At 43.7% G+C, this 24,573-nt stretch overlaps 1 protein-coding gene across 2 annotated transcripts in view; it reads right to left on the minus strand.

The window, feature by feature from the left end:
* Nucleotides 1–6,180: 6,180 nt before the first annotated feature.
* Nucleotides 6,181–24,573, minus strand: part of baiap3 (BAI1 associated protein 3) — a 130,789-nt gene continuing 112,396 nt past the window's right edge. For both annotated transcript variants that reach the window (XM_073060869.1, XM_073060870.1), the window contains exons 30-34: nt 23,543–23,626; nt 20,720–20,840; nt 19,172–19,295; nt 18,479–18,684; nt 6,181–7,009 (exon numbers count right to left, since the gene is read on the minus strand). In XM_073060869.1, the coding sequence (XP_072916970.1) occupies nt 6,909–7,009; nt 18,479–18,684; nt 19,172–19,295; nt 20,720–20,840; nt 23,543–23,626 (636 nt within the window). In that variant the 3' untranslated portion in view covers nt 6,181–6,908. The remainder of the gene's footprint in view (nt 7,010–18,478; nt 18,685–19,171; nt 19,296–20,719; nt 20,841–23,542; nt 23,627–24,573) is intronic.

Consider the following 24,573-nt stretch of genomic DNA (forward strand, 5'->3'; position numbering starts at 1 on the left):
TTTTTTTTCTTTGTAGTTGGTTTGTAGAAATGCATAAAAAAACCCTATGTCCTGATCCTGATACAGAACACTCCCTAAGTTCTCTCTGCTGTCATCTGCATGCAGTACATACAGCAACCGGGGGTCTGCAGAAGCCAGCACAGGCATTCTCATCAGCAGCTCCTTCAGCAACTGAAAGGCCTCTCCAAAAGGCTCTGAAGGGCTAAAATAATCTTTACCATCCTCTCCTTTTGTCCTCCCTTTCTTCCCCAGGGGAGGGTAACCGCACAGAAGCTGATTTAAAGGGTGAGTCACTTTAGAGTAGTCCTTCAGTACCCACAGAATTCACAGGGCGTTCACGGTCTGGGTCCTTGGCAAGCTGGTCACCGCCTCTATCTTAGACGGATCTGGGACTACTCCATCCCGTGAGACTATGTGCCCAACATAGTTGACAGACAGCTTGCAGGACTTGGAATTGTCCAGGGATAGTTTTAACCCTTCAGTTTTCAGGTGGCCTAACACCTTCAGTAGCCTCGCCTCGTGCTCTTCCAAGGTGGACCCGAACAGTATGAGATCATGCAGGCACATCAGCACCTCAAGCAAGTTCATACCCCCCACTGTTTTCTCCAGGGCGCGCTGGAACGTAGCTGGTGCTCCTGATATATCCTGGGGCACCCTTTCAAACTGAAAGAATCCAAGCGGACAGATGAATGACGTCGTCTCCTTGTCAGTCTCACCCATGGGATAATACCCATTATTCAAGTTCGCTGCACTCAGACAGGCCAGCGTGTCCTCGATTCTCGGGACCGTGTGTACGTCTGTTCGGAGTCCGACAGTCAACGCACATTGGTAGCTTCCCATTATTCTTCCTCGCCGCCACTATGGGGGACGCTGAGGGGCGTCTGACTCAGTGATGATCCCAGCTTCCGCAGATGCTGCCGAACGTCCTCCACCTCGGCGGGTGCCCATCGCCGCAACCCTTCTCTGAACAGGGTGTCCTCCGTCACCCGGAAGGTGCGGCGAGTACCCTCATAACAACCTACATCAAACTTGTCGGTAGAAAAGACATCTTCCAGCTTCAACATCTTCTCTGTCAATCTCGTCTTCCAGCCTCCAGGTATCGGAGAGTCACCACAATGAATGACTGGGCTGTCAACTTTCCCTTTCTGGGAGATGGTTTCTCTCCTGCTTGTTTCACAGGAAAACTAGACATTACCGTCACCGAGAAACAAAAGGTGCGCCATTGGGATTCCCCTCTGGAGCATCCACCAAGAGGGCCTCGGAATCAGGCATTCCGGGCGATTTGGGGTTGCCCATCACTCTCGCTACTTCCCCAGGTCGAAACGTGACTGGTTTGGGCTGGGAGTACCACACAGTTCTTCGTTTAAACTCATCAGACAGCTAGTGCGGCCTCGCATTTCCTCAAAAGCAGCTCGGAACACAAGGTGAACGGCCAAGGTTTTCAGAAAGCTAAGCGGGGTCCCACTGGCCTCCTCACAATAGGAGTTTTTGTTCCCACAAGAATTGAAGCTTCGCCCTTCTCGACCGGGTCCGGACAAACCAACACTGAGGTACCAAGGACCTCAGCTACTCCCGCATCTGCCTCGGAAACTCCAGCTTCACAAGTAACCATCATAGGGGTAGTCATGCGTACTAAGACCCCAGATCTCTCGCGCACTGAGTGGCATCAATGGTAAATGCGTCAAATGCCGGTTGTAAAACGAACAGACTAACCTGCGAGCCGGTGTCACGTAAGGCTCTAGCATAAACACCCTCGATCCGTAGGGATACGTTGGAGCTTGGCCCCACGAAGCCTTCGGGAATAAGGTAGTTCGCTCTCGAGTGTTCCTTGACTTATTGATTGGGACGTGAAGCCCCCCCGAGACGCCAGGCGTTCCCTCACTGGGTCTCTTCGAAGTTTCCCGACTTCTCTTTCTCCTTAGGTACCCGGAGTGCTCAGTTTCCGAAGGTTTTCCCGTCCATCTCACTCCCGCCTGATGTCCCTCTTCACCACAGCTGTAACACACAATACCGGGTCGCTCCCCTTTCAAAGCCCCCCGTTCAACGGCACTGCTCTGCTTAGTACGTCCCCTCAGAGGGCCCGGCTCCCTGTCGGCTGCACCCGCCAAAAACAACCGAGACACCTCAGCTCTAAACTCTGCCACGAACTCCTTTAACACACCCGGCTGTGGGACTCAGCAGCGGCGGATACTACCGAGGACAGTACCTTGCTAACAGAGGCTTCCCGCTCCTCCTCTCGTACATCTCTGATCAACTCAACAAACGAGACTTCCCAGACTTTCGGAGGCTGGAAGTGATCATGTCCTGTGACCGCACTTGGTCCGTCCTCAGCTGATGAACCTCAGCCGTTTGGATGGCCCCTCTACGCCGCAAGCAACTCCGCTGTCTCTCTAGCCGAAAAAACGTAGGCAGAAAGTTTCTCCCCCTTCCCCCGAAACGTGTTCCTAAACCCCGCCATAAGCTTCTTTGGGCTTCCCTACGCGCCAAAACATTTTTGCAAGTAGCCTGCGGGAGTGTCCTCTCTGTCTTTAAGGATCTCGCTACTTCAGCAGCCGGACCGCTCAGACTCTACCAGTCGCTGCCTTATCAGAGCACTGCCATTCATCCGGCATCTGTCCGCCCAAGCCTCATATTCCTCCTCCCCCTCAGGGGTGGGCTTCGCCCCTGAGAACATCCCCAGCCTACGATAACAGGGACTCTCCACAGGCGGTTCGCCGGGGATGTGAGGGCCGATACCAACTCTGAATTTTCCCCGCTCGCTAGCGGACTCATCAGACATTCCCCTCGCTCCACAGAAACGAGAGCAACTTGTCTTTAAGGTTTTCACCATCAGCAAAGGGAAACTCGGCTTCTGATTTGGCACCCTCGCCTACACTCCACTCCTCTAAGAAAGTATGGATGGCCCATGCCCCCCACTCCCCTGGGGCCCCAGTAGTAATGGGCAGATCCACCAGCTTAAACAAAATTCGATCCACTCCCTTGGTAACGGTATCCATCAAAATTAATGCATTACTCTTCTACAGGCTGGAGAGCCCCCTAATCCCATGTACCACTTTGTTCTTTGTATCCTCTCAGCACCCGTTATCCTTGCCACCTGATAATTACAGTATATTATTGGTTCGCAACAGTTTCTGCAAGTCCTTATGCTCTACCTTGCTTGGGTTTACCTTACTCTATTAAACCAACCACACTCTAATTGGGCAAAGTGATTTCCCCTGCTCTTGTTTTGGAATATCTTCAACTCTCCTCTAGTTGAGAGCCAGGAAGATTCTAAATGGAACAGACTACTGCAGAGGTGTTGGCTCAAGTCAGTCTTGTTGTACACAAATACATCAGCTCAGAGGTGATCTCAGAAACTCCCAGACAACTCCCCGTAAGAATTACCTAACCGAGTAATGGAGTAGATTTGAGAGGTTGTATGTCTTCTTCTGCTATATTTTGTTTTAAGTTGCCCTGTAGTCATCTTACTGCCTGTAGAAATCAGCTACATCTCATCTTGTTATTAGATGATCTCAGAACCTTCTCAGCTTCATAGAGCAATAAGCAATAAGCCCAGGAGCTACACACTTCACCCACTGTTCACTTAAATTTGAGATCTATGATTTTTATTCGTTGCCTTATTGTGGCATTCTGCTGACACCTTCAACGGCTCGTGCATTTTGGCAGCATGAATTCTTTGCTCCCTTTGGTTTTATTAAGTTGTTTTTCCTTGTTTTCATATTTCATGTCTTTCCCATTTCTAACTGTGACAACTAACAGGTGACATGCACTCTTGTGGAACCTGTGTCACCGTTTCTGTTGAAGTGAGATGCAACCTTAGCTCATGGTTTGATGACATTTCGTGTGAGATGAATTGTCGGCAATGTCATCAATGACAGTGACTCAGGTAAATGTGGGTACTAGTTATACAGTCATAGGATGCTACAGAATGAAATCGACCCTTCAGCCCATCTAGTCTGTTTCCCATCCCACTAGTACCTAGTCCCATCCACATGCACCCACACCATAGCCCCAAATACCTATCCAAATTTCTCTTAAGTGTTGAAGTCAAACCTGCAACCACCACTTGCACTCTCATGACCCTCCGAGTGAAGAAGCTCCCCTTAAACATTTCACCTTTCACCGTGACCCATGACCTCTAGCTCTAGTCTCACCCAACTTCAGTGGAAAAAGCCTGCCTGCTTTTACATCATCTATAACCCTCATAATTGTGTATATCTCTATCAAATCTCCCCTCATTCTCCTACGCTCTAGGGGATAAAGTCCTAACCTATTCAACCTTTCCCTACAACTCAAGTCCTTAAGTCATATAACAATTACAGGATGGAAACAGGCCATCTCGGCCCTTCTAGTCCGTGCCGATGCTTACATTCACCTAGTCCCACTGACCCGCACTCAACCCATAACCCTCCATTCTTTTCCTGTCCGTATACCTATCCAATTTTGCTTTAAATGACAATACCGAACCTGCCTCTACCACTTCTACTGCAAGCTTATTCCACACAGCTACCACTCTCTGAGTAAAGAAATTCCCCCTCATGTTACCCTTAAACTTTTGCCCCCTAAATCTCAACTCATGTCCTCTTGTTTGAATCTCCCCTATTCTCAATGGAAAAAGCCTATCCACGTCAACTCTATCTATCCCCCTCATAATTTTAAATACCTCTATCAAGTCCCCCCTCACCTTCTACGCTCCAAAGAATAAAGACCTAACTTGTTCAATCTTTCCCTGTAACATAGGTGCTGAAACCCAAGTAACATTCTAGTAAATCTTCTCTGTACTCTCTCTATTTTGTTGACATCTTTCCTATAATTCGGTGACCAGAACTGTACACAACACTCCAAATTTGACCTTACCAATGCCTTGTACAATTTTAACATTACATCCCAACTCCTATACTCAATGCTCTGATTTATAAAGGCCAACATACCAAAAGCTTTCTTCACCACCCTATCCACATGAGATTCCACCTTCAGGGAACTATGCACCATTATTCCTAGATCACTCTGTTCTACTGCATTCTTCAATGCCCTACCATTTACCATGTAAGTCCTATTTGGATTATTCCTGCCAAAATGTAGCACCTCACATTTATCAGCATTAAACTCCATCTGCCATTGCTCAGCCCACTCTTCTAACTGGCCTAAATCTCTCTGCAAACTTTGAAAACCTACTTCATTATCCACAATGCCACCTACCTTAGTATCATCTGCATACTTACTAATCCAATTTACCACTCCATTATCCAGATCATTAATGTATATGACAAACAACATTGGACCCAGTACAGATCCCTGAGGCACACCACTAGTTACCGGCCTCCAACCTGACAAACAGTTATCCACCACTACTCTCTGGCATCTCCCATCCAGCCACTGTTGAATCCATTTTACTACTTCAATATTAATACCTAATGATTGAACCTTCCTAACTAACCTTCCATGTGGAACCTTGTCAAAGGCCTTACTGAAGTCCATATAGACAACATCCACTGCTTTACCCTTGTCAACTTTCCTCGTAACCTCTTCAAAGAATTCAATGATTTGTCAAACATGACCTTCCACGCACAAATCCATGTTGGCTGTTCCTAATCAGACTCTGTGTATCCAGATAATTATATATACCATCTCTAAGAATACTTTCCATTAATTTACTCACCACTGACGTCAGCAAGTCCCGGCAGCAACCTTGTAAATTTTCTCTGCACTCTTTCAATCTTACTGATATCTTTCTGGTAGGTACATGACCAGAACAGCACACAATACTCCAAATTAGGCCTCACCAACATCTTACATAACTTCAACATAACATCCCAACTCCTATAATCAATACTATGATTTATGAAAGCCAATATTCCAAAAGCTCTCTTTACAACCCTGTCTACCTGTAATGCCTCTTTCAAGGAGTTATTGATCTGTGTTCTCAAATCCCTCCGTTCTACCACAATCCTCAGTGTCCTACCACTCACTGTGCAAGTCTTACCCTGGTTTGTCCTCCCACAGTGCAATATATCAGACTTGTCTGCAATAATCCCATGTTAACCCACACTGATTCAACAACTAAATAAGATGATGTTGATTAAATGCTGAATGTTATGTAGGTGGCTGGACCTTCAATGACTGGAATGCAGAAGTAGGATCTTGGCTTAAACTTCATTACCACAATAAAACAGGAGGAGGTTTCATTTGAATACTTTTAAACATTTTCAAAATTACAATTACAAAAATCTGACAGAATTTTGGACAAAATTAACACCATTTTTCAACATTTTTCAGACAGAAGTCACTGAAATTCATTACAAAAAGTAACACATTCACATTGATTGTCTTTCTATGGTAATAAATGGGCACTACATCACCTTAGTGACTGCCTACACAGCGGTAAGAAGCATCAGATTGTATTCAAAATTGCAAGAGACTAGGAGCTACTACATTATTTCCACAGTGATGACAGTGAGATGCTATAAGCACTGGAAAAACACTGCACTTCTTTTCTTACCCCATGTCCCACCTCCCCAGGCACAGGATCAGTTTTATTGCTACTGCACTGAATTGCCTTTTCCTCTTGGATCATATCACTGGATCACACCCACAGCATTGGATTAACATTATCCCTACTGCACTTGATCGTGCCTGTGTCAATGGATCATCACTTCCTCAGCCCCAACACACCGATGACACTAGGTCAACATCACTGCCTCTTCGGTCCTTGCAGCACATGACAAATATTGCCTCCAAAGGTACTGGATCAAATTGCCCCTTACCCTCCCCCTGTGGCATTAGGTCAATGGAGTCTCAATGTTGAGGAGTTTTTGAATGTCTTCAATGTCATATTTACAAACCATGACTCCAACAGTTGATGCATTTCTGTAAGTCCAAATCTTTTACACATTTAAAGTTTGCTTTATTTATTCTGGAGACACCTCCAGCTCCTTCATCATCTTGACAAAGTCCTGTGCTTCTTTATCACCAGTGCGTCCTTCCATTATCTTCACGATTGGTCTCATCACTGTTAAAAAAAATAGTTTTCTATAGAGAGTGAATGCATTACAGGAAAGTGGTGCTGAACCATTTGACCAGGAATGTCCCAATCTAACTGCCCAAAGGATTCAGCAGCAGGAGGGGGGGGGGGCACTTCTTTGTAATTCTTGTTCTTGCTACAGACACCTGCAAAACAGATACTATCAGGGGCTGCATTGTCCTCAGGTGCAAACCACAGCAGTCACACGTTGATTGCCCATTTAACATGTTCAATCATCATCATCATCCATACCTGGTGTACTGATCTATAAAATGCCCCACCTCCAGAATCTGTGACTTAGAAAGGACAACAAGCACACTGGAACATTACCCCCACCCCCGCAAGTTTCCCTCCATATCTCACCATCCAGACTTGAAAATATATCACCTCTCCTTCATTGCCAATGGTCTAAGTATAATGGTACTCCAGTCCAACAGCATTAGGAAAGTGCTGTCACTGCTAGGATTTTAAGAAGCAGCTTACACTAGCTTCTTAAGGGCACTTAATGATGGGCAATACATTCTGTTCTTGTCAGCAGCATGCTGACCCTACAAACATACTTTTCTAAAGAAAACAAATGAGAAAATCTGCAGATGCTGGAAATCCAAGGAACACACACAAATGCTGGAGGAACTCAGCAGGCCAGGCAGCATCTATGGAAAAAAAGTACAACGTTTTGGGCCGAGACCCTCCGGAAGGGTACTTTTTTCCATAGAGGCTGCCTGGTCTGCTGAGTTCCTCCAGCATTTTGTGTCTGTTTCTAAAGAAAACATTTGTTGATATTTAATGTCCATACTTGAGAATGAAAAGCACCTACCTGAGAGCTATTACTGGTAGCATGAATCGACATAGCAAGGAGAATTCTGGAACTTCACAAAGATTAAACAGAGACTCAATCCTGACACAAATCAGTTCTACATTTTGCTGATAGGATCATATATCGCATTCCAACTGATCCCTCAAAAATAACTTGAGGCTAAAAGGATTTCAGATGAAGTGAATCGTTGGATGCTACTCTGAAGATTGAGAATGTTCTTGGATTTTCTCCTGCATCACTCCCATAAGAACATTAGCGGAAGAAGCAAGATTGAGCCATTTGCCTCCATGAAGCCTGCTTTACTGTTTGATAGGATCATGACTGAAATCTACTTTCATTCCTCGTCTACAAGTTTCCTGAGATTTTCTTCCTGAGTATTCAAAACCCTATGAAGTCTTCAGTGTACTCGACTGAACAGTCATAATGCTCGGGTAGAGAAATATAAATCCTTGAGAAATAAAATCTCTACCCATCTTGGTCATTAATGACCAAATTCATTGTTTTAGACTCTTTAGACAAAGGAAATATCCTCCAAGCACCCACCCAAAGCACCTTAAATCCAAAGTACAAGTTGCAATCTTATTCACCCCAAACTTTGGGACAGTTTTAGGAAAGCAACCTTCTTGGGTCAGATGAGTTGGAAGGGGGAATGGAGGGGTCCGCGTCACTGTGTGGAGATGACTCCCATTGGGCAGCAAGGGGTAAATGCCATAGTTTGGGAATTGAAGCCCAACAGGAGTGGCGAGATCGGGGTTGTGTTGTGAGAGATGCAGCCATGGGATGTGAGTATTGCAGCATCACGAGAAAGAACTGCAGACGGAGAGGTGTGACTGCTGGAACGGAAAGGCAATCAGGGCTGTGGGTCTCAAGTTACAAGCTCCCATTGCAACCCCCCTGCCGTCAGCTTAGGGACATACACCAGATTTTACAGTTATCAATTCCTTAAACAAAGAGATTGAAATTCAGCAGAGAATCCAAGGTGTTAGTTTGCCAAATCCCTGTTTAATGGCAAAATAATTCTAATCTCCATTTAGCATTTTAATTATTTACTATACCAGTATGTTAGCTTTATTTGATTTACTTACAAGGAAAAACATCCCATTTTATAACGACATTTTTAGTATCTCACCATTTTGATATTATTGAGAAATATACCTGATATAATCATTATATATACCTGAACTATAATCACTATGTATTAGCTATTTACTATACTATGTAATCACTTCTAGGTACCGAATATTAATATGTATTATTTTACTAGGCACATTTTGTTATGTGTTGTTTTCACTAGATACTTTGTACTCTCTTAGCTGCATATTATGGCACTTACAGTACACCTGTTTGTTTTGCAACACTATTAGCTGCGATGTATCCCATGTATTACACTCAGCCTTTGTTTAGTACGAGATAACGGTGGCGGACAGGATGCTGCGAGCAGGAATGTAATGTGAGGGAGGTTGTCTGAAAAACATAATCTTGGCCACGAATAAGGCCCCAATGCGAACGGGTGAAAAACAATGGTGACGTACCGCGGGCTAGGCAAGAGTGATTAATTAATTCATATATAGATGATATGCAACTAAAAATTGATTGGGTATGCTAATAAAACCGAAATGTAACTGCGATAAGAAATTACTATAAAGAATGCTGTACACCAGAGCTCGGTGGGCTTTCGGTGACAAGTTCATTGATTGCCTCAGCCTTTGTTTGCAAATAAAGGTTTAATTTTCTTGAAGAATTGTCTGTGTCTCCAAGTCATTTCAAGTAACCACGACAAAATTGGCGACCGCGAGCAGGGTCGGAAAGAGACCCGCGGAAAGGAAACGGCAGATTGGGGACGCTTCCCAGTCCTCTAGGGACCCCCATAAGGCTAACAGAATTAAGGGTGCACCCAAACAAAAGGTAAGCGCTTTTTGCGACAATTTGGACTAAGAATTCTGTTGGCTTTGGGGAGGTCTTGGAGTCTCAGAAGTGTGGAACCACTGCCGAAGGGTCTCTCCGGTCCAAAGAATCTGGCAGAATTGGGGGTTAACGGAGGAGGCTCAGAGGATTGATCAAGAACACTGCAGTGAGGGTAAGTACAAATAAGTTAATAAGAAGTTAAGTTAAGAACAATTCCACGTGGTGTTGGTAAATCCCTGTGGATACCGCTTTGCACAGAGCGAAGGGCTGCACGGGCAGGGTAAGGAAAAATAGAATAGAATTAGAGTAGAAAATCCTCGTGGATACCGCCTTAACAGATAAGGGTCTGAACAGACGAGGTGCAAAGAGCAAGTTCTGTGGGTACCGCTCTGAATAGAGGTCTGTACGGGCAGAACAGAATAGACTAGGCATAGAATTAGAGTATATAATATTATCCAGTAAACAAACTGTGAATCTCTGAAATACCTTAAAAAGAGAGAATAACATGACAGGTGAAGGAACGGCAGAAGAGATTCTGAGCAAAAAATTCCCGTTAATTAAATATGAGATCACAAAAACTTCAGAAAAATGGGAAAAAAGAACCAAAAACCTGGTCACAAAGTGGCCAAGAGAAGGAACGTTTGATTTAAGTTTGTGCGAAGAAATGGAGGGACTAATTAAAAAATTACAAACCAAAAGATAAATCTAAGAAAAGAGGGCAAAAAAGAGAATGAGAAATGGAAGTGCTAAAACTCTTCAGAACGGAGGGAGAAAGGCTGAGTAGGACAGGTAGAATATTGATTACAAGCGAGGAAGACACTAAGGTGCTGGAGAAACAGCCTGTTAGAGAGAGAGGAGGGTACGGTGAGAAGCTGGCTTCAGCTCCGTACCCGGATGCGAAAGAAACAGAAAAACCCCCTCCCTATAATGAGGAAGGAACCCCTAGGCAGTGCCCCCTGCTGACGGGGACAGTAAACATGCAGGGAGAAGTCCAAGTTTGGGATAATGAGGAGGAAAAAAACAATACGAGAAGGAAAAAAGCGGCGATATAGAACGAGATAGAGGGAGAAAAGATAAAGATAGAACAGGAAAGAAGGGAGATGGAAAGAGTAGTGGAAAGGCTACAGCAGCTGAGAGAGAAGAGGGATTATGAGGAGTATCGGTTATACTGTAGAGACAGACAGACTAGAAGAGAACAGGAATCATCTAGACAGCAAGAATGGAGTGAGTTGAGAGGAAGTTAGAGGAAGGTAGGAGACGAGAGTTTGGAGGAAATACGAGAGAGGACGGAGAAGCAGATATTGGAGATGGAAGAGGGGACTAGAGTGGAGAAGGAGCAAGGAAGAAGGTATACCCCAGGAAGGTATAAGTGGCAGCCAGTAGTACTAGGGCCAGCAATAGATAAAGAACCAAGTGAGGAAGGAAGCTTGATTACATGGAACGGGGAGAAGGAAATGCTGCCACTCCTGGTAAAGGGATCAGGACAAGTACAGTATATCCCTTGGGGATCCCAGGACCTGGAAGGGCTGAAAAATACTCTGCCTAGTCTGCACGAGGGGGCAGGAAAGTGGATTAGAGCCTTTGAGGAGGAAACAACAGGACGATTGTTGGCTATGGGAGATTTGAAGGCACTGCTGATAAGATTGATGGGAACTTCCAAGTTGAAAGAACTGATGGAGATGGCTGGCTTACAGAATGTGGACAGTCCACAGACTGATGGGGCCAATTTTGATCCAGTGAGACAGAGGGTATGGCAGGCCCTCAGGAAGCTTTATCCACCCAGAGTAGACCCCAAAGCCTTAAAGGGGGAACTACTGGGAGACACTGAAAACCCAGCAGCCTATGTAGAAAACCAGTTGAAAAAGTGGAGACTGGAGACTGAGCAAGAGGTGGAAAATAACTTGTTTCTGAACTCACTGTTCCGACAGAGCATTTTGGATGCAATGCCTCCGCAGGTCAAGTCTAAATTGGAGGAAGTGGTTGGGCTGTCATCACTGACCCCACAAGCATTCAGTGATCACGTAGTCCACGCAGTGGAGAAATATCTGAGAGACAAACGAAAGCTGGCTGAGCAGCAAGAAGAGGTGCAGCGAAAGCTATTGCAAATGCAGCTCAAAGAACTGAAAAAGAAGGACAAAGACAAAAGCAAAAAGATGCTGCCAGCCATCACTAGTGTGAGTACAGCCATTACACCATTAGATGGAGGAACCGGTCATTCTGTCAGTCAAGGGCCAGAAAACCCCATGCCAATAATGAATGTCTCCGGCGGAACATTTCCACAGATGCCCTATTGGGGACAGAGTAGAGTTAAGCAACAGCCCAGACAGGACTGGAACTCCCAAGGAGGGGGGCAGAGGAGTTATGGGCAAAGAGGATTAGAGAGGAGACAGGGGGAAAGAGAGGCAGAAAGATTGTGCTGGGGATGCAGCCAGCCTGGACACATGAAGAGAGACTGCCCATTTAAACCATGGCCTGTCTCGTATCAGCAGGAGCCGATGGCAAGGGAGCCACAGTTTGGCCACATGCCGGCTCCCGGGGGTCCGAGCGGACCTGTAAATCCCTATGCAAGGTATTAGGGGTGCCCCGAGAACTCGAGTGGGAAGGGACATTACCCAATGATAATGAGGGAGGCAGATGAGGAACCCATTGTTCAGGTTATGTTAGAAGGGCAACTGACACCAATGATGATAGATACTGGAGCCACATACACTTGTGTACAGCCACAGTATGCCCTTCACCTTCCCATGTCAGGAAAGTTTATAAAGACGGTAGGGTTCTCGGGGAAAACACAGTTGACACAGTGCAAGGCTCCAGTGCATTTGAAAATGGGAAATAAAGGAATTGTCTTACCAGTACTAGTATCTAAAGGAACTCCGATTAATTTGTTAGGCAGAGATGCTTTATTGAAACTGGAATTAAAATTAGAATGTACCAGAAATGGGTTAAGTGTGGAAAGAGCAGGGGCTCAATTAATAGTGCGAGAAGATAAGAGAGCCAATGTTTTTTGGATAGGGGACATAGAAGATCAGATCTGGGATACCTGGGAAAAGTGGAAACAGGGCGTGCAGGCCATATTACCTGAGGCTGTAACACCCAAATCTGAGTTACATTGTACTGTAATTTTCGATGAGACTCAGAATAAGGAGGTAGAGAGGAGATGGAACATGAGGACAGTTATTCGACAACACCTAAAAGGGGAAGCCATAGTAATTGGGAAGCAGGGGGCAGCCCTGCAAGTCAGGTGGAATACCTTCTTGAAAGAATGGTACAGGATACTGGAAGCTGTACCCCACATAACCTTGCTGGTAAATGAGGGATACCAGTCTAAAGACTTAGGACCCCTGGTAAAGCAGGTAAGCACCGTAACGGTTTGGAGAAAGGTTATGCCTGAGGTATGGATATCCGGATTCAACAACTACATTAAGATAGGGATAAACATAGATGTGACAGGAACTATGAAGGAAGTTGAAGTAACTCCTCAGCCACACATGCCGTTGTTGGGGCAGGCAAGGTGTCGGCAGAAAAATAAAATATTGGACAAGTTGCCATCTATTCTGTGGTTGCAACATGACACGGACGTGGGGAAAATAGAAACAGCCAGTCCGGTGGAGGTAAGGTTAAAGAAAGGAGCAGTTCCACCTAGGAGACCACAATATCCCTTAAGACTGGAAGCAGAGGAAGGTATAGCGCCGACAATACAGGGACTGTTAGCGGCAGGAGTGCTTAAGAGAGTAAACAGCCCCTGCAATACTCCGCTGTTGCCTGTCCCAAAAGCGAACAGATCTAAATGGAGACTGGTGCATGACTTACAAGCAGTGAATGAGGTAGTGGAGGATTTGGCAGCAGTGGTCCCAACTCCACACACACTGCTGACTAATATCCCGCCAGAAGCAAGCTACTTTTCAGTAACTGATTTGTGTTCAGCTTTCTTCAGCATTCCCCTAGCCGAACAGTGTCAGTATTTGTTTGCATTTACATACAGAGGCAACCAGTACACCTACACGAGAATGCCACAAGGATTTAAGCATTCACCACATGTTTTTAATAAAGTATTGAAGGAAGATTTGGATGGCATTTCGCTGGAAAGTACACTGATACAGTATGTGGATGATTTGTTGATTTGCTCTGAAAGTGAAGAGCAGTGTGAACGGGATACTGTGATACTTTTAGAGAAACTGGCATATGGAGGGCATAAAGTATCTAAGAAAAAGCTGCAATTTTGTAAGCAGCAGGTGGAATATTTAGGAAGGCTGGTATCTAAAGGCATAAAGGCAGTAGCACCGAGTCAGATTGAGGCAATAACGAAGCTCCAAAGCCCCAAACAGTAGGGCAGATGATGACGCTTTTGGGAATGACAGGATATAGCTCAGATTGGATAGGAGAATATGCTGAGATTGTGGCACCTTTGAGAAAGATAATGAAAGAAGCAAGACATACAAATTTGAAGAACGGTTTACAGTAGAATGGAGAGGCGGAGATAGCTTTCAATACTATTAAGCAGGAATTGCAGTCAGCACCAGCATTAGCTTTGCCTGACTACGAGAAGGTTTTTCATTTGTATGTATCCAACCGACAGGAGGGTTATGACACAGCGGTTCTAACACAAGAGACAGGCACAGGAAAAGCAAAGCAGCCAGGAAAGCGTCTGGGTGTACATCAGTTATTATTGCACCCCAGGTAAGCCTAGAGCAGGAACCCATGATAGAGGACCTGGTTGAAATGCAAGGTAGGGCAACGTTGGCAGAACAGACAATGTGGAGGCGACGGGGGGGCCAAGCAGAACTTAGAAGGCCTGTGGAGCACAGAGGATGGTTTGTGGGTAGCTCCTACTCCTTTGTTGACTATCCTAATTTCAGAAGCACATGGTGTGGACCATTGTGCAAGGGGGGAAGTAATAAGGAAAATAAAAAAGGATGGTTTCTGGTCGCCTTATTTACAGGCTTCGGTAGACTATATTTTAGCACAGTGTGAGGTTTGTGCACAGAATAATGTTCGAAGGGGGATTGCAACCCCAATAGGTCACATACCCGTGCCTGAAGGACCATTTCGACATCTGGTGATCGACTACGTAGATATGATAAAGACGGTAAGAGGGAAAAGATACATTCTGGTGGTAATTGACAGGTTCAGCAGATGGGTAGAGGCAATACCCTCGAAGGATCAAGGGGCAGGAACAGTGGTAAGGTTCCTGACAAATGAAGTGATCCCAAGGTTTGGAATACCTTCGGAGATTAGCTCGGACAACGGTTCGGCCTTCATCCAAAGGGTGGTCAAATTGGTATTACAAGTACTGAGAATAAAACAAAGGTTTGGATGTGTGTACCACCCACAGTCACAGGGCATGGTGGAAAGAATCAATGGCACTCTGAAGGCCAAACTAAACAAAATTTGTGCAGACACTAAACTTAATTGGGTCGATGTTTTACCGTTAGCATTGATGAGTTACCGCATGCAAACTAATCGAGTGACATGCCTGACACCGCATGGGATGCTCACTGGGAAGCTATCATACCTGTGATAGGGGTAAGCAAAAATGTTGAATGGATAAATTATATATACTACAATCAACAGAGGTTCATCAACTACACTGACGATGCGCTGGAGGCCTTAGGGTAACAGCTGGATGCAACTAGCAGGATGGCGTGGCAAAACAGACAGGTACTGGATTGGCTTTTGGAAGAAAAAGGGGGTGTGTGTGTGATGTTTGGAGATCAATGTTGCACTTTCATACCGAACAATACTAGCCCAGAAGGGTCTTTCACCAGAGCAATGAATAAATTAAAGGATCTGCGGAAGGAGGTCAAACAGAATGCAGAATTTGGGCATCAGTGGTTTGACTGGTTAGAAAGCAAACTAGGGGGATGGGGTGCGTGGCTGATTAAATTGGCAATGACTGCAGGCATTGTGCTGATAAGTTGTGCATTTATTCTGTGCTGTTTTTCTTCCATGTCTCAAGACTTTGATAAGGCGTGCGACAGCAAAACAATTCCCGATGCTCCTGGAAATTGTTGAATCTGACCCTAGACAAGGAGAAAAACCGATGATGTACTGCTACAGTCTGCACGATGCATCAAGTGGACTGGAAGGTGTTAATAATGTGGACACTAGTCTGTAAGGGTATCTGAGTCTTTTTTCCTGTCTCAGCTACGGAGGGACAGGTTTTTGGCTCAACAGCCTAGGATAACAGAGAGAGATCATTTTGAGCTCCGAGTATGGAAATTGTAATTGACCCAAATTTGGGATTAAAATGCTGGAATTTATTTTGGCTTTGGTGCACGGCCTCTGAGTGTTCTCTTTCTGTGTGAGACCCTGTGGGTCTCAAAGGAGGGGATTATATTGAGAAATATACCTGATATAATCATTATATATACCTGAACTATAATCACTATGTATTAGCTATTTACTATACTATGTAATCACTTCTAGGTACCGAATATTAATATGTATTATTTTACTAGGCACATTTTGTTAAGTGTTGTTTTCACGAGGTACTTTGTACTCTCTTAGCTGCATATTATGGCACTTACAGTACACCTGTTTGTTTTGCAACACTATTAGCTGCGATGTACCCCATGTATTACACTCAACCTTTGTTTAGTACGAGATAACGGTGGCGGACAGGATGCTGCGAGCAGGAATGTACTGTGAGGGAGGCTGTCTGAAAAACATAATCTTGGCCACGAATAAGGCCCCAATGCGAATGGGTGAAAAACAATGGTGACGTACCGCGGGCTAGGCAAGAGCGATTAATTAATTCATATATAGATGATATGCAACTAAAAATTGATTGGGTATGCTAATAAAACCGAAATGTAACTGAGATAAGAAATTACTATAAAGAATGATGTACACTGGAGCTCGGTGGGCTTTCAGTGACAAGTTCATTGATTGCCTCAGCCTTTGTTTGCAAATAAAGGTTTAATTTTCTTGAAGAATTGTCTGTGTCTCCAAGTCATTTCAAGTAACCACGACAAGATTCCCTTTAATATCTGTGGCAAAGTAGATAGCTTTATAGATCCCCACTGCATCTTTCATGAATCTTCTGTTTTTTAAAAATTCTGTATTCATTTTCAGGCTGTTGATGTTCTCATTACAGCTTCTTTCTCGCCTACTTTGTACCTTTTTAAAATTTTAATAATATGCTCAGTCCCATCGTGTAAGATATTAATATAGATCGTAAATAACTGTGGCTCTTATCGCACAACTAATCCATGTTTGTACATCACCTCTGCTCTGCAAGCCCTGGATTTGTGTAATAACCTCATGTTTTTTCATATTATTGATTTTTTATGGAAATATCTCAACAACCACCAGTCTGGCCTAGTCCCTTTCTCAAATCTGGGTTGAATGTCATTAATCATGTTGTGTTTTTATTAGATCAGTTATGTTTCTAGTTAGTTGCTAGTATCTTCCTTACTTCTAATGCAAAATTAACTGGCCACCTGTCTACTCTCTCATTATGATGGTTATTTTTGCTACTATGCAATCCACGAGCATCATTATAAAATCTAGGGAATTCTAGAAGATCAAACCATTCTCTTTGTAATCACCTCTTTAAACAATCCTCTGATGTAGGCTATCATTGGGGAGCTTGCAATCATACCCTAATGAGTCTGAGCAGTAATAATTCTGAACGGGCATTTAAAAGGAAATATGCCCGCCTCTTGGATCAAAGTGTTCTGACATTAAACCAACATTTATTGTCTGCACACTGACATTTAGATGTGACCATTTCCAGTTCGGTCACCCTAAAGTGAACTGCACAAGACTCCAGTTGTGGCAAGTGAGGAAAGTGACGATGAGGCTGTGCACTAACTCCCCTGCTGCCTGTCCTTCAATGAATGTTGTCTTTTTTACCAACTTAACATTTTGTAGAGTAATTGATCTAATTAAGCTTTGAGTAGTTGGTATAAATATGGATATGCAAATTACTCGGGCAACTGGCCCTTTGTGACTCAAAACATGACTACTGGATTCCTTCCCCCTACAGATGCTACTCGGCTCACTGAGATCCTCCAGCAGATAAATTTAAGCTCTAGATTCTAACATCAGCAGTCTCACATCTTGTAATATTCTCCCCCATGCTGCTCTGCCCCGGCGAAATATATTTTTAATATATGCAAGATTACCCCTCAGGAAACAACAAACCATAGGCATTGCTACAAAGAATTTGGCCTTCCTGTGTCCTGTGCTTGTTATCAATCTTTAAATCAGCATTTAGGATTATGAGCCTGTCGTGTCGTAGTTGCACTTGTGGATTGGTGATGTTATGTTGCAACACTGCCGTGTTTCGAGTGGATTATTATAGGGCCACCAATGTGTTTGAACAGGCAACTGCTTTACTTGGTACGCGGGGACCTTAGTGGTGCTGCCCTGATATCACGCAGTAGTATAATAAATTTTTCCACTGAGCCTGCTGGATTTAAAGAGAATGTGGGAAGGAAACCTGGTGAGTTTCGAGGGAGTGTGAGAAAAGAACCTAGCTAGTTTTAAGGGAGTCTGGGAAATGAGGACCTGGTGAGTTTAAAGAGAGTACAGGAACCAGGGTTTCGGTCTGTTAAAGGGTGCATGGGAATGCAAATAAAATCCAGGGTCTCGGAGCGTAAAAGGGAGTCAGATGCCAAATAATTGCTGATACTGAATCTGAACGAGCATTGTAAAATAAAACTTTGACTTGGAGTTGCCACAATTATTTTTAACATTTTATGAGCAGATTTTAAACGTTTGATTCTTACCACTGGGATCAGGGTGAGTCAGTTTTAGAAACACCGGGGAGACTTTTTTTATTCCGCCGGTGATGGCAGGTTTTTGGAACCCGTGAACCTCCTGTAGCAGCATCACAGCTTCTCCTGCAAAGTCATTGGTTGACAGCCAGTCGTGGTCCATGACTGTGAAGTGAATACAAGCAATGTTGTTGCTGAACATCTCTTCCCTCACCGTGCTGAAAAAAGTCAAAGCACAGTAAATAAATATTGGAAAAGAAGAATCTTTCCTTCTGAGTCCGAGATGGGCAAGGGAGCTAGATGCCTATGTCTGGTAAATTGTGGAAGCCTGTTAGGAATTTTAATAATATGCAATCATTAATACAAGGTTGCTGGAATTTAACAAGCCACTCTCAAGAGTACTCTGTTCTTTCTTGTTTGAGACAGTTTGATGAAATTATGTTGAAGAAACTTTAACCTATGGTATACCTGTCCCTTGAGTATCTGATAAGGCAGAGGCAGTGTAGAGGCACTTTACGCTGTAGCTAACCCATACTTTACTCACGAGTGGGATAGGGTAGAGGGAGCTGACCCTGCGTGCAGCCTGCGCAGTTCCTACCTTGAGAGGGACATTGATAGGAAGCTTAGTTCTGTTTCTAACCTGTGCTAAATCTGCCCAGTGCATGATAGTAGAAAGAATTTAGATAACTGGAGGAAAATACTGACAAGTTAAACAGTTCGTCGAAAATAGGGTGCAGTGTTTTATTCTTGATTTGTGTTCGCTGGCTCTTTACTCCTGGGAAGATGTGCTGAGGAGCGAGTTCGATGATGACAAAAGGATCACTAAGACCTATAAACACGGAGACCAAGAGAACAGTAAATCGTCAAATTCTCATTTCTTCACCTCATCCCAATCCAGCCAAAAATTAAAATATTGTATTTCTGCAAACCGCAACATTTAAAGACAATAGCCTATATGAACAGATGAGACCTACGATTCACTGTTGTAAGATTTGAAACAACAACCAGATTGTACATGACAATATTTTCTCCCGAAGCTGTCTTTCAATCCTAAATAAATTACCCTAGCTTCGACTCATTTCCGCCAAACAATCCCCAACCAAAGTTACAGTACCATTAGACTCCCAGTTTCTGCACAAGATTGAACTAAGTAGCGGAAACTTGTAAAATCAGTTAGCTCCATTGTGGGCATTAGCCCCCGCAGTAACCAAGACGTCTTCAAGGAAGGTGGCATCCATAGTTAAGACCACCCACCACCCGGGCCATGTCCCCTTCTTACTGTTACCATGAAGAAGGGGTACAGAGCCTGAAGGCACACAGTGATTCAGGAACAGCTTCTTCCCCTCTGCCATCCAATTTCTAAATGGACATTGAACCCATGAATATTACCTCGCTATTTTTTTAAATTTCTTTTTTTTGCACTACTTATTTTAACTTAACTATTTAATAGACATATATACTTACTGTAATTCAGGTTTTTTTCTTTGTATTTATTTATTATGTATTTCATTGTACTGCTGCCATAAAGATAACAAATTTCACGACATATGTGGGTGATATTAAATCAGATTCTGAGTTTAACCCCTCCATCTAAATGTCCAATTAGTCTCACTGTCTCACTGTCTCCATATCATCTTGCTTGAATCCATAATTAATCTCAATGTCTTCAGGATCCCCTGAATCCTGTGTCAAACTTAGTCAGATCTCAGTGCCTCCCTCTCTTCCTGGCCCCTCCTGCACTGCCGCAATATCAATACCAACTAATCCCACAAGCCTGCATACACCTATCTCCTTTCCAATCTAACCTGAGTCCTGACAACTGCCAAACCTTAGTTTAGTTAATCAATGCTATCTTTAGATTAATCACATAATGCGCGTGTGGGGGTGGTTGGTTACACCGATTTTAAAATCAAAGTTACAATACATTAATCATTTCCCCTTCTGCTTTGGACTCCTGAGTTCTATCACTGTTTATAAACAAACTTATAATCAAACGCCACTCTCATTAAGAATGTCAGCCAAAGCAGAAGAGAAGCAGGAGTGGAACATTAGGCAATGCCACATGTCTTGGTGCCTTCCCAGCTTTTCTGTCCATTTCTTTCATGTTCCCCTACTTTTTTACAATTGTTTTAACAACCCCATGCATCTTTCACACTCTCGAAGGAGATTACACAATTTGTCCCTCTGTTCTTTCCACAGATGTTGATCATGTGTAATTGATACAAAACATCTCGCAGTTGTGGCCCCTCTCACCGTTCGTATCCAAGGCTATCAGGTTTGTAGCGTGTAGGATCTCAATGTACAGCTTGTGCTCAGCAGCTTCATAGTAGCATTTGATGCAAAGCATTCCATACGGCGTTGTCTCCTGTGATTTCTACGGAGAGACACTAAATTAGCATACATTTATAGTGGAGTTATTCCTTCCTATGCAAAAGGAAAAAAAATACATTGTACAATCGTCTCTGTTTTATTATTTCATACATTATTGCACGTTGGTAAAGTGTTATTCTGTGTATTATGATTCTGTACCTTATTATTAGTTAAGTCTGCACACTGCTAAGTGTGTTTTTAAGTGTTGCTGCTGTAAAGAAATAATTTCCCACTTGGGATCAATAAAGTACTTCATAATATTATTATTATTAATTATTCCCATTTATTCCTCTCTCCTTCCATGTCTGGATACAGCATTACATCAAATCTGCTCTTGCTTGACTTGATGCTATGAAGATTTCATGGGGTCTGGCGTCGATGTACAAAACTCCAAGGGACACTGCTATCTATGTTTTATATTACTATGTCACCAGCGCTGGTGGGTCTGTCCCGCTGCTGGGCAAAATATTTCCAGGGATCACAACAGAAGAATCTGGCATCACGTCTATAAGATATAATTCTGTGAGGATAGCCAGGTCAGGCTGCTGTTTGACTGGCCGTACGATAGCTCTCGCAATCTAGACACCAGTCCCAAAATGCTCATGGAGAACCTTGCAAGAACTGCTGGGCTAAGACCATCTTTGCCACATTCAAATTCAAGTGCAGTCCAGCAGCCAGGTTGTTGTGGTGGGATTTGTTTCGTTCCATCCTCATGCTATCATGATAATAGGGGATGCAGTTGCCTGGTGTCCGAATCTGTTCCAGGGAGCACCTGAGGGTTAACCCTATTTATGCAATCCTGGGGTCAAATATAGTTCAGGCAGCGGAAAGAGAACAAATGTCCTTCCTTGAAGGATTTTACCGAACAAGGTTTTTCTTGACAATCCAATGGCTTTATGGTGAACATTACTAAAAATTTTTAGTATTTAAGTTCTTAAATCCAGATTTTTAAAAACAAATGTAAAATCCTCTGCTTGCCTGGATCTCCAGAACATTGGCTTTGAGGTCAGAAAATATTAGTAGTTCAGTCAAATAAACACACCAACCATCAAAATAAATCCCCCAAACAACCGAGCGACCCTCCAAACGGTGAACTTGAAGCTGCAATTTGGAAGAGTTTAGGAGGTGGGTCATGTTTCTATCTTGTGATGAACCCGTGCTGCGGAAAGGGAGCCTTAGTTGTGCTGTCACCAAATATAGAAAGTGTTGGAAATATCGCACAGCGCCTTGGAATCATATAGACCAGAAATAGGCTCTTTGGCACCCCGTGTCTATACCCATCTTAACAAAATATTCATCCGCACTCGCTGGCTGCTTTATTAGGTTCAGGGGTGGAACACGGCATGGTCTTCCTTTGCTGTAGTCCATCCTCTTCAAGGTTGGAGAAGCTATGCATTCAGAGATGCTCTTCTGCACACCATGGTTATATGAGTTACTGTCACCTTCCTGTCAGCTTGAACCGGTCTGACCATTCTCCTCTAACCTCTTACCTTAACGAGGTGTTTTCACCCACAGAACTGCTGCTCACTGGATGCTTTTTGTTTCTCTCACCATTCTCTGTAAACATTACAGACTATTGTGCATAAAAATCCTAGGCGATCTGAGATTCTCAAACTACCCCATCCGGCACCAACAGACATTCCATGTTCAAAGTTACTTTTAATTCACATTTTTCCCCCATTCTGATGTTTGATCTGAACAACAACTGAACCTCTTGACCAGGTCTGCATGCTTTTATGCATTGAGTTGCTGCCACATGATTGGCTGATTAGATATTTGCATTAACGAGCAGGTGTACAGGTGTTCCTAATAAAGTGGCCACTGAGTGTAAGTATATTCCATGGAGAAGCAAACAAGGTAACAATTCTAATTAATCACCTTCCATCAGCACCAGGAAAATTAGATCGCATGTATGTTTTAAGTTTCAGAGAAGAGGAAGGGGTGCGTGAGAAGCAGGGTTTCAATGGCAATGTAATGTATTCTATTCAGTTCTCATAATGAGGTCTCCACTACATTGGGGAATCCAAAACATATTGGGAGACTGATTTGTAAAAAAAAAATCTGTTACATGCACAGGGGTGATCCTGAGCCGTAATTCTCTCTCCCGTTCCACTGTGACTTCTTTGGCTCCGAGCTCCTGCACTGTTCTAGTGAGGCCCAGCTTCAGCTCAAGGATCAGTATCAGATCTTCTGATTAGGCACGTTACAAGTTTCAGAACTCGACATCAAATTCAGTGATCTCTTACATCTCACCTTTTCAGTCAGAGTCAGAAATAGCCTGTTCTGATTAAAGGCCATCAACTAACTGGTTGATTTGCTGAGTGTTTCCTGCATTTTCTTTTATTTTGGATTTCCAGTAACTAGAGCCTTTTGCATCAGTTTTAGTTTAATGTATGCTTTGCGTTCCATTCACCTTCCTCTACCTCTGTCTCCTCCAGATGGAACAGCTGCAGTGAACCAGCCTCTTTCATCCTGCACCACCACTCTGGGGATCGTATTAATCAACCTTCTTTGTCTCCTGCTTATCACGCACATCTCCCTCGTTCTCCTCTTCCTTTCCTCCTCTTTAACGTGAAACTTATCTGGCTTCCAACCGTTTGTGATTGTGATGGAAGCTCACAGGTTTGCAGCATTTGAATTTTTGTTTGCTTTGTGGAGCTGCGGACGGGCCAGTGTAAATGGAACTTTAACAGCTGATGCACTAACCTGCTGCTGTATTTTTGCCTGGTAGGTCTTCTCGATTAGCTGTTGTGTTGAGCATTTGTTTAGATGCAATTCTTCCTTCAATGCCTGGAGATCCAATGTTAAAAGATACAGAAATGAAGAAAATATATTGAAAGATAGATTAAAATCATGGAACTATGCAACAATATATTCAGTAATTGATCCATGGTGGTAATACAATCTTTATATGTGGAAGTAAAGAGGGAAGCTTAAAGCACTGTCAAAATATTGTTGAATATTTGTTCAATAGAGATAAAACAGCTGAGGACTTAGCTTGATAGGAAAAGGCAGGAACATTTATCTTGATATTCATCCTAAAAGAGTGTTAGAAATAGGGAATGCAGAATACAGTGTGAGAGAGAAATGAAAATAATAGAAAATTGCTATTTCTGGGTCGCACGGTAGCCTAGTGGTTAGTGCGGCGCTATTACAGGTCGGGGTGTCGTAGTTCGGAGTTCAATTCCAGTGTCATCGGTAAGGAGTCTCTGTACGTCCTTCCAGTGGAATGCGTGGGTTTTCCTCGAGTGCTCTGGTTTCCTCCCACAGTCCCAAGACGTACCGGGTAGGTTAACTGGACATTGTAACTCGTCTCGTGATTAGGTTCAGGTTAAATCAGGGCTGTCGTGGGTTGCTGGGGCAGCGTGACTCGAAGGGCCAGAAGTCCGACTCTGCCTTGTATTGCCAATAAATAAACAGAATTGGGGAGAAGGTGGAATGAGTAGGGACAGGAAGAGAAGCAGTGTGAGATATGGAGAGAAACAGTTTGAGATACGGAGACAGTGTGAGATGTGGAGACAGTGTGAGATATGGAGACAATGTGAGATGTGGAGACAGTGTGAGATATGGAGAGGAACAGTGTGAGATATGGAGAGAACAGTGTGAGATATGGAGACAATGTGAGATATGGAGAGGAACAGTGTGAGATGTGGAGACAGTATGAGATGTGGAGACAGTGCGAGATATGGAGACAGTGTGAGATATGGAGACAGTGTGAGATATGGAGAGGAACAGTG

This window comes from Hemitrygon akajei, chromosome 11, assembly GCF_048418815.1.
Source record: "Hemitrygon akajei chromosome 11, sHemAka1.3, whole genome shotgun sequence".
Taxonomy (NCBI): Eukaryota; Metazoa; Chordata; class Chondrichthyes; order Myliobatiformes; family Dasyatidae; genus Hemitrygon; species Hemitrygon akajei.